The following is an 11,525-nucleotide window of genomic DNA, read 5'->3' as shown; positions in this document are numbered from 1 at the left end:
GGGCGTTGGTAAAGCACAAGTTAAAGGGGAAAGGAGATCCCTGTCAATTAGAATATGAAGCTCAGCACTTCTCTCCAACAATCTGGGTAAATGAAGGCAAAATCAAGGCACAGCAAGCATATGCCTGTGGACCATGTGCGAGTTTGTGTGTGTTTCCTAAGTACCCCTAATATATTCATCCAAGATGTACTTTTCCTAAGCCTTTAACGCACTCTGAGGTAGAAACCAATTTAAAAATGTATCTGTGGGCTTCCCTGGTGGCGCGGTGGTTGCGAGTCCGCTTGCCGATGCGGGGCACACGGGTTCGTGCCCCGGTCCGGGAGGATCCCACATGCCGCCGAGCGGCTGGGCCCGTGAGCCATGGCCGCTGAGCCTGCGCGTCCAGAGCCTGTGCCCCGCAACGGGAAAGGCCACAACAGTGAGAGGCCCGCGTACCGCAAAAAAAAAAAAAAAAAAAAAAAATGTATCTGTGTATACGATTACCAGGCTAATCATACAGAGAGAAGTCTCCGCTGGGTCTCAGAGCTCGAGATGAAACCCTGGGGGAAGATCATTTAAACACCAAGTAGCTCACTTCTAAAACCTGGTAATCGGATGGCCAAGACGCAGGTTTCTCTCATTTGATTTTTAAATTATTCTCAAGAAACACTGACCATAGATAAGCACTCTGATTTCTAGCAACAAGTGATAGAAAAATACACTTCCATTTCATAAACACTCCTGAGGGACTATTCTCTACAGAGACTTCGAAGTTGAAGACTTTTGTGATTCTTTACTTTCCCAAAACTTCAAAATTAATAGAGAAGACACTGAAGAGAAAATCATTCCCCAAGTAAAAGATTATAAAGTACAACGTGCTTCTGAATTTCTTTAATAAATTTCTCTGCAGTCCTCAAAATGTATGTCTTACAATGCATCTGATAGCTGGGTGAACACATCCACAGTGGTATACACCCCCACATGGTTGGTTAGATTCCAAGAGCTGAAACTTGACTGCCAGGGGTCAAATCCCATTTATTACCCTCAGTACCTTGGGCAAATCACCCTAACCATACTGGTCTGGGTCCCTTGTCTGAGTAACAAGAATCCTAATAGTAATAGAGTCCCTACACTTCATAGGGTTATTGTCATGAGGATTAAATGAGTTAATCCACATTAAAGCCTTATTAGCAGTCTCCAGCTAACAGAAAGGACCTGATAAATGTAAATGAGGTTAACATTATACAAAGAAAAGAAACCGTATTATAAATCATTTTAAGACAGGTTTTAAAATTTAAATTGTTGTCAGCAGATCCCTGCCTCTTGCTTCCCACAAAGAGGGACTGAGACAATCTTCTTCTGAGATGATTTTTGATCTTGTGATAAAGACATAAGCTAGCATACACCAAATCAAGTTCCATTCATACAAACTAATTCCCTGGTGTTGTCAAAAAACATTATCATCTGAAATAATACCTTTGCTAAAACTCTAAACCCTCAAAGTCTACAGCTAAGAACGTAAGCAAGTTAGAAGCTACTCTCTATGCAGCTTTTCTCACTAACAAAATTCTACATCATGAACTTCTACTAATGTTTCTTGTCCACAGATTAATAACAACCTAGTTCAAAACCACATCATTTCCTTTTTCTGCCTCATTTCCTTCAAAGTGAAACATAATTTTTTCTTGGACCTGGAATAAAAAATTCTAGATGAACTAAGCAAATCGTTACCAGAAATGCAATTTTATAATAATACTGTTTCAGAGTACTCAAGAAACATAAAACATCTGTGGTGATGTTTTTGTTAATACATAAAAATAACCTAATATATACTGCATACCACCTAAATGGAAAATTGAGTCTATAACTAAAAGTGCAAACAGAAATCACCATAGATCCCATCAGTATCGGGTTTTGAAGCCCAGTTGGGAACATTTTAAGAACAGTGACACTTCTTTAAGTCTTGGTTGGAGGTCACAAACTGCTTGGCACAGATGTTTTCTTTGGCCAACACAGTATTTAAAAATTATTAAACTCAAATATCTTTAGGTGAGTCATGCCCTCTATTTACCTGACAGGCCCTTAAAGGCATTTTATTTGGCAGACCCTGATTAAGACCCATCCTTCCAGAAAAGAGATCAAATGACAATCATTACTTAAATGGGTCCCTCCCTCACTGATAGCCTGATAAAGTCCAGAGCCTTGGAAATTAAAGATACTAACAGTTACATTCAGAAATTCTTCTAGTTGCTTGTTGGATTAATTTTAAATACATACTTTCAGTGCATGTATCTAATAGTGGCTCATTTGATTAGGATCTCTGAGCTGAGTTGTTAAAAATCATTTACATCTGGATACTGAAAGAAACCAGAAAGTAGAGAGTTTTTAAAAAATGTTCTTTTGATATGAAAATTTGTACTGAAGTCCAAATTTCACATAATTTTCAAAAAATTAAAAACATTCAGTCATCGTTGGTTTTTCTTCATATAAAAGGAAGTGAATTTGCTCAATGCACTATTTAGAGAGAAACTAATTTCTACTAATGTATTTTAATGAATATTTATATATATACACATAGAGACACACGCATATATACACATATTCAGAGTAAGGACTGAGCTGACCATTATTCTTGTTCTTTTCAGTTCCATCATACTTTCTGGGAGATTCTGTTCCACTTACAAATTAAGTCTGAGTCTAGGACCCAAATAAGAGAACACTGAAGAGGGTTTCCTAAAACATTAGTCCATGCTTCACTCCAAAGGTGTTAGGCTTTAGGCACTGATGAGACACAAGCTAGCAGGCTTAAGAGTCCAAACATTAATAGTTAACTGTTCTTTACGTTAACGTGGCAGAATGCTTCCATTCACACTGAGCCAGTAAGTACACCCTTGTCTCTGGCATCCTCTTCAGAACACAAATACAAGGCACCTTGCAGTGACTTTGCTTCTGGGGCCAATGCCCCTGGACTCTCCAGGATTAGTCTCTCTGAAGGTTCTGGTGAATTCTCCCTCCATCTTGGACTCGAGTGCTGTTGGGAGATTTCCCAGAGTGAAGGACATGGAGAAGGGAAACCCAGAGCAGATCTTGAGAGGGGGTCCTCTTGAAGGACTACTTCTTGGATACACCTGTTGGAAAGCACTTCCTTTTCTTTGGAATTCCGCCATTTCATCCTTCTGTTCTGAAACCAGATTTTCACCTATTGATAAAGTAATTGGACAAAACGATCACTTACATCACGTTACTTCACTTCAGCATTTTAAACTGTAATTTCTTCCACTGTGCCTTCCATAGAATACCTTATCCTGAGAGCCAGCCTAGCAAAGTCCTTGTGGCTTTTTACTTCAGAAGCATCTGAGAAATTACTTTAGTACAGCATCTCCACACACTTATGAAACAAAACAACTGTGGTAAGCTGCTGACATCCTGAAAGTCAGACATCTTTCAAGACTGATTTAACTCTCCTCGATATTTTAAAACCTCATTTAGTCTGTGCCAAATTATTTATCCAAAGGAAATGTTATTGACTAGTAGTAGCATCTGAGTGTTTATTTTGTGCCAGGTGTCAGGCCAGGCACTCATCGTGGATTATACAATTTGATCCTCACAATGACTGCAAGAAGTCCTTATTTCACACATAAGAAAACTTAGGTTCAACGCAATGAACCAGTTCAAGGTCACATAGCTAGTAAAACAGAAGCATTTAGACTAGAATCCGTGACAGTCCCACTCCAGCGCTGAGGCTCTTATAAACATTCAGACCTCATCAGAAGCTTCTGGAGACTAAATTAAGATTACATTTTATAATGCTTGGATAAATTGCAGGCTTTATACAATTTCCAAGTTCGAGTACTTCCAGGATTTATCAAACTCTAAGAATTAGGCTCAATAAATAACAATCGATTGTAATTAATCTAAAAGTGCTTATGATGGTAGTTTCTAATTTGAGCCATACCTTCCCCCACCCCACTTGAGTCTCTCTTTACTACTAACCTCCCTCTGACTGTGTAGTCAACTGTGCCTGAGCAGGAAACTTCACAACTGGTTTCCTGATAGCTTAAAAGCCAATCACATTGCTTTCCTGTGCATCACATTGCACCCTTTTTTAGTAGCTTTCTATTTTTAAAACAAAAACTGGAAAATTTTTACCTAAAGAAGTAATTATTAAAGTGTACCAACCAGATATTTCTCCCAATGAAGTAAAAAATTCTACCTTAGATGGTCTTTCCAGATTGGCAAAACAATTCTTTCATTCTTTCAACGTGATGGGCAATGTCCAAAATGGCTACAAAAGAAATCTACCACAGGCAGCTGAGTCCAAAAGACTGCCATCTCAGTTGTAATCCTGTGATTCAGGCTTTTCACAAGAAACCAGTCCTAATGCATACATAGCAGAGCATTTGCTTCTGTTCACAAACTCATTTATTATTTGCAGTAGGCATTTACTCCCAGAATGCCTGCCAACTATTTCTAATGGGTTTTCACCAAGACAGTTATTTGTTGCCATTAGTGATTTTTGTCTTTCTCATCACATTAATTATTTTCTTCTCCTCTTAGCTTTTCTCTATATCCAGAAATTTTTTGAGTAATATCTCAATTTAAAAAAATCATGAAAGGAGTTTCTTCATAATCAGTGGCATTGGGACAAATGTACATATTTGGGAAAAATCATAAAATAAAATTTCTACCTCTCAACAAATACAAAAACAAATTCCAGATGGATTAAACAGCTAAACATAAATACAAAACTATAAAAATTCTAGAAGAAAATATAAGAGATGATCATTACACTCTTGGGGAGATGAATGTTTTCTCAAGCATGACATAAAAAAATAAGGCTACAAAGGGAAAACTAGATCTGACTACATTAAAAAAATAGAAATTTTTGTACAAATAAAGATGCCACAAGCATATGAAAAAGCCACAAACTACCCAAAAGAATTAAAAGCAGGGACTCAAGGAGATATTTGTACACACAATGCTCACAGTAGCATTATTCATATTAGTCAAAAGGTGGAAGCAACCCAAGTGTCCACTGATGGATGAATGAATAAACAAAATGTGGTATATACACACAGCTGAATATTATTCAGTCTTAAAAAGGAAGGAAATTCTGACACATGCTACACCATGGATGAAACTTGAAGACATTATGCCTCGTGAGATATCCCAGTCACAGAAGGACAAATACAGTATGATTCCACTTGTATGAGGAGCCTGGAGTAGTCAAATTCACAGAGACAGAAAGTAGAATGGTGGTTGCCTGATGCCTGCGGGGAGGGAGGAATGGAGAGTCATTGTTTAACGGGTGCAGAGTTTCAGTTTCGAGAAATGAAAAAAGTTCTGGAGAGGGATGGTGGTGACAGCTGCATAACACGGTGAATGTACTTAATGCCACTGAATCGTACACTTCAAAAAGGTTAAAATGGTAAGTTTTATGTTATGTGTATTTTACCACAATAAAAAAAAGCCACAAACTTGGAGGGGATTTTTGTGGCAGCTGTTAACAGGAAAATGTTACAAACCATAATATTCCAAATATTTTGATTAACACCCAAAGTAATTGCTGCATATCTATCAACAAAAAGACAACAGAAAAAAAAAAATGGTGCAGCCATGAAAAGGTTAAATTCAGATGAAAAATGACCAGTAAAGTGATTAAAAGATTCCCGAGTTCTGATAATTAGGAAAAAAATAACAGATACAACTGCCCATGAGGTTGGCAACATTTTCAAAAATCTAAATAGTGGAGGGATTGCAAAAAAAAAGGACTGTCTATTAGTAAGAGTAAAATTTGATATAATTCAATATCTTGATAAAATATTTGGAAAGGAATTTTTAAATTGATCACAACTTAAAATGTACATAAACTTTAACTTATAAATCCGACTCCTAGTTCCCTATCTTACAGAAATATTTTTAAAGTACATAAAGATATGCAACAGTAAAAACTAGGAAGTGGCTTAAAGCTGCGGATGGCTAAGTGAATGACAGCATATCCACGTAATGGTCTGCTCTGAGACACTCACTAAAAAAGAATGAAGAAAATGTGTATGCAGACATGGAAGGATGCATATACCCCATGACATTTGAGTGGGGGGAAAAAAAGCAAAGTGCAAAACAATACTCACTGTCAGCAGCATTCATCATAACAGCCCCAAAATGGGAACAATCCAAACACCCACCAGTAGAATGGATAAACCCTGGTATACCATGTAACACTACACAGCAATGAATGTAAATGAGCTACTGCTACAACACAGCCACGTGGATGAATCTCGCAAACATATGGTAAGTGAAAGAAGCCATTTACCAAAGAAAATGTACTGAGTGATCCTATCTATATAAAGCACAAAAACAGGCAAAACTAATCTATGCTGTTCAAAGTTAGGAAGTAGAAGGTAGTGACTGGGAGGGGCCATGCAGGGGGCTCCTGGCCCGGTGGTAATGTTCTACCTCTTGAGCTGTGTGCTGGTCACACAAGTGATTTGTATTGTCCTTCAGAAGATGTTAAAATATATGCAGAGTGTGATGCCATTTTTATCTAAAATTATATACACGATTCTAGGTCTCAGCTTCTTCATTTGTAAAACAGAAATAGCAAAAGTAGCTACTTTTATTATCTGTAAATAACATCAAATGTAAGGGCACATAGTAGTCATTATGAAAGTTTCTGTGTTTTTATGTTTGTGCATATATGACACACATATAAGTTTATTTTAAAAATAATACATGATATGCCAATAAACTCAAACAAGAGCCATATATAAATGACAGTAGTAACCAGCGAGTTGGATTGGAAAGGGAACAGGTATGTTTTCATTTTTAACTTTACCAATCTCCCTTTTGTTTGAATTTACCGTAATAAATACCACATAGTAACTGTGTAATTAGATATAGTGTACATGCAAATCAGAAAACGTTAAATTACTTCCGAGCTGTTCGCCAAATTCAGTAAGGCAAAAAGCGTTCATTCCTGAGGCACTTGAATTTTAAAAACGATATAATCGACTATGTAAAACTATGTGCCTATGGATAACAACTGGGAGATAACATACAAATATGGAAACAAACGTTTGTTATCTTAATCAGTATTTATCAATATTCCCTCTTACCTAGCACAGTGTCTTACACACAACAGACCACCAAGATACACCTATTGATTTGTCTGTCATAGACACAAAATTGCTCTGTGACATAGACAGAATTCCTATATTTGTCCCTGTTTTTATGATCTTTTTTTTTTTTCTTTCTTTTTTTGCGGTAGGTGGGCCTCTCACTGTTGCAGCCTCTCCCGTTGTGGAGCACAGGACGCGCAGGCTCAGCGGCCACGGCTCACGGGCCCAGCCGCTCCACGGCATGTGGGATCTTCCTGGACCGGGGCACGAACCCACGTCCCCTGCATCGGCAGGCGGACTCTCAACCACTGCGCCACCAGGGAAGCCCTGTCCTTGTTTTTAAAGTGAGAAACTGAGGCACAGAGCAGTCAATTAAGGTTATGGGCTCATCAGTCCCACACACGAGAAAAACACAGACTGGCTGATCTAGGTCAACTATCCTCTACCACACCTCGTACTGCTTCCTACGACTATAAAAAGTCGGGGGACAGGGGGACAGATCACTTCCCTAGGGAAAGGAAGCAAGGTTAAGAAGGGTTTCATCCAAAAATAACTAGTTTAATAACATCCAAAGTTAGAAACCAGGTCATTTGTATTGAGGGAAGTACAGTAGAGCATGGTGGTTAACACAGAGCCTCTGCTAGCCCTTCAGTGCCTTTATGCTGATTCAAAAATTCCAGGTGGAAGAAGCCTTGCACCTGGAAAGTCAGTTTGACAAGCAGAGTACCTGCTGCATTTCAGTTGCTGCCATCCCTCTTAGCCAAATGCCCTTGTGCAGTGAACATCCTGCACAACTGTACATGGTGGCTCCAGGTTAAAGAGAATGCAAACTCCAGAGTCAGACTGCCTGGAGTGGGAGCCCAGTTCCAAAGCAGCTCCACTTTGTGACACTGGACCTCTGTTTACCTGTCTACATGTCCTCATCTAGAAAGTGGGGATATTTCACATGGTGATTATAATAAGGATTAAACAGGAAAATGCTAGTGCCTTATAATGTTAATTATTTATAAGTAGGCCAAGCTTTAAATGGAGTATGCTGCACTTCCCAAAAGGCCAGAAAGTCTCTTTCAAAATTATATGAAATATCATTGTACAAGAAAGGTTTGTAAAGGTTGTAAATGTGAAACTACTTGACTGTACTTGACATAAGCCCACAGTGCAAAATAATGAAATCTATTAAGAGGTATTTATGAGTCACTCATTCATGCCTTGATTTTGGACTGGAAATGAAGAAAAAGACAGGAAAATTGGTTCCTGCTTTTGAAGGCAATTATGTAACCTGTTTCTCTGAAAACAGAACAAACAATGTAATGATGTAAATGCCACAAGCCTTCGCTTTTCTCTTCATTTGGGAAGAATTAATCAGGCGAAAACCTAGACCTCTTCAGCAAAAGGACCGATTTCCAAATAGGAATTGTGACATATATTTTCACCCACTAAAAAATTATGCAAGTCATTTCAATAATGCTTCAGGGTCCAGTGCTATGCCTACTACAACAAATAGTTACCAAATGAACGGATATCACTGGATTCCTTCAGAAATCAGGAGCAGTAGATATCTTCCTGCTCATTAGTACCTGTGATTCCTTTAGTCCCAAGTTGACGGCAAGTTTCTTTCGGTCTGTTTTGCTGATATATTTCTGCTTCTGAAACATTTTCTCCAGAGCTTTTCTCTGGTCCTCAGAAAAGACAGCTCTTCTTAAAATACCCCTCCGAGCTTTGGAATTAGATTCCTGTGTCAGAAGAGGCAGCACACTCTCTTCTCCTAGAGGGGAGAAAAGATACAAAAAGCCCCATTAGCTGTAAGGAGAATTCCATCTGTCTTTTCCATGATAATATCCTCCTTCTCTGTACCATGGCCAAATTATCTCATCTCTGAACTCTGCACATATAGAGAGCTTCTTAACCTTTTTTTGGTCATGGACTCCACTGAGAATCTGATAAATGCTCTTTGCTCCCCATTGGGAAAAAAAAGTACATATGCTTGCCTTCCCAATTTTGCATGCCATGTCAGAAAGTCCATGGTCCCAGGTTACAAAGCTCCAATGCAGAACTAGTAGGTGGTTTAAATACTTAATTTTTCTCTAATTCTTCATTTATTTATTCATTCATTTATTGTCTCAAAACTGTTGAGCACTTACCATATGCCAGGCACTCCACTCAATACTACACACTGAGAAATAAGACATATGTTTTATCGTACTCATTACCTATAAAATCAAGTGGGAGGCATTTATTGAACCAGCATCACAAGTGTGATGAAGTATTCCTAAGAAGAGGGTGCACCAGCAGCACAAAACGATGGGCTTAATCTTCACCTGGGATGTCAGGGAAAGCTTGCAAGAGTCAGAGATGTTTAAACTGAGAAGGAAGGTTTGGAAGACCTCCAATCACCCCCTCCCTGATTCGGTTGATCATCAACTCCTTCAGGGCAGAGACATTTACTACTTTTTCTGCCTTTCTGCGGCTAGCACAACACTGGTTCCCACCCTCTGTGAGTTTCATTCATCATTCACTATTCATTTATTCAGCTTCCAAGCTGTGGTAGGAAGAATAATGTCCTTTCCAAAGATGCCCATGTCCTAATTCCCAGAGCCTGTGAACATATTACATTATATGGCAAGGGGTAATTAAGGTTGCAAATGGAATTACAGTTGCTAATCAGCTGAACTTGAGGTTAGGAGAGTATCCTGGAGCATCCAGGTAGGCCCAATGTAATCACAAGGGTCCTTATAAGCGGAAGAGGGAGATCAAGAAAGGAAGTCATAGTGATAGTTTTGAAGATGCTACACTTCTCCTTTGAAGATGAAGGGGCCATGAACCAAGAAATGCACTAGAAACCGGAAAGGCGAGGAAACAGATTCTCCCCTAGAGCCTCCAGAAGAAATGCAGTCCTGCTGACACATTGATTTTAGTTCACTGAGACCCATTTCAGGCTTCTGACCTCTATAACTGTACGATAATAAGCTTGTATATTGTTTTAAGACATGAGGTTTGTGGACATTTGTTACAGCAGCAAGAGGACACTAATACACTGGGTATCTGATGAGGAAACCAGACAAACAGCACATGGTTCCTGCCCTCAAGGAGTTCACCTTCTCATGGGAGGACCAATACATGAACATCACTCCAGAATACAGGCACCAGAGGAGCAGGGACTCCAGTTTACGACTGTATCTGGTATGCATTTTGGTGCTTGATAATTATTTCTAAATAAAAAAGCAAATGCATGTCTTAAGTACTGAAATAGAATGATCCCTACAATGCTCTGGCATCACAAAAAAGGAAGTGATGAGTTTGAGAAAATAGGTTGAGTCAAGTCTAAAAGGACAATTCAGTTCCAGAGAAAGAACCAAGGCCAATCCAGACAGAGTGACTAGCATGTCTCAAAGCACTAAAGCACAAAAGAATAGAGTCTCTCCAAGGAAAGTAAGCAGTCTGCAAGGCCTTGGAAGGGCATGAAACAGAGGGTGCAAGCTGGCAACCGTATCCAGCCTGCAGACGGGCTTTGTTTAGAGTGTTGGTTAAAAATCCTGAGTTAGTTGTTCACACTTAATAACTGGGAGGTTTCATATGAAGTCCAGGTTTCTAACATCTCTTCAAAGGTAACCACACTAGGCTCACCTTCCCATAAAGCAAAGATCTACCACAGTGAGTGGCAGGTGCCCTCTTTAGATGGAGCATGTGGTCCCCAGTTTGCCATAGCCTCACCTAACTTGCTTCTTATCTGACTATTGAAGACATCTAGACCTCTGGCACAGAGATGATGGAGTGGAATCGAGCCAGACCATAGAGGACTACAAGGGTTTGGAACATTACCCAATAGTTAGTGAAGACGAATAGAATATGTTTAAGCAGGGTGTGACATGATAATAATAAACCTACACTGAGCACTTTCTCTGTACTCATACTTACTATGTTAAGCCGCTGACATGCATTATTTCATTTAATCCTCACAACCTACCTATGTCACGAATGCTACTATTATTCTTCCCATTTCACAGATGAATAAAAAGAAGCTTAGGTAGCTTACAGAACTTTGTCCAAGGTCACATGGCTAGGGCTTCAAACCCAGGAATACTGATTCCAAAACAAATGCTCTTAACCCTACAGTGGACTGACACAATCTGACTTGTATTTTAGAAGAAAAATGTCAATAAGTGGATAAATCTCGTCAATTTTACCTCTGTAATATAATAGCTTCCCTTCCTGTTTGTTTAAATCTCGTCAATTTTACCTCTGTAATATAATAGCTTCCCTTCCTATTTGTTTAAAAGATTGTAAACATCTCCCAGCTAGTCTCTCAGCTCTGGGTTGTGGCTTATTCTGATTCATCCTGACATTCCCAGAACTACTGGCCTCTCCCTCTTTCTTCCAGGTCTGTAACACCTGCATCTCCGTAGAAATGCCAGAGCCCCTGGGATATAA

General features: G+C 39.1%; 1 protein-coding gene across 1 annotated transcript in view; it reads right to left on the bottom strand.

Moving 5' to 3' along the window:
• Positions 1-2,622: 2,622 nt before the first annotated feature.
• The window catches only part of DBX2 (developing brain homeobox 2), a 39,066-nt gene continuing 30,163 nt past the window's right edge, over positions 2,623-11,525 (bottom strand). The window contains exons 3-4 of the mRNA XM_007471546.1: positions 8,675-8,862; positions 2,623-3,178 (exon numbers count right to left, since the gene is read on the bottom strand). Of these exons, the coding sequence (XP_007471608.1) occupies positions 2,846-3,178; positions 8,675-8,862 (521 nt within the window). The 3' untranslated portion in view covers positions 2,623-2,845. The remainder of the gene's footprint in view (positions 3,179-8,674; positions 8,863-11,525) is intronic.

This window comes from Lipotes vexillifer, unplaced genomic scaffold, assembly GCF_000442215.2.
Source record: "Lipotes vexillifer unplaced genomic scaffold, Lipotes_vexillifer_v1.1 scaffold794, whole genome shotgun sequence".
NCBI classification, from domain to species: domain Eukaryota; kingdom Metazoa; phylum Chordata; class Mammalia; order Artiodactyla; family Lipotidae; genus Lipotes; species Lipotes vexillifer.
This window is presented reverse-complemented; position numbering and strand designations above follow the sequence as displayed.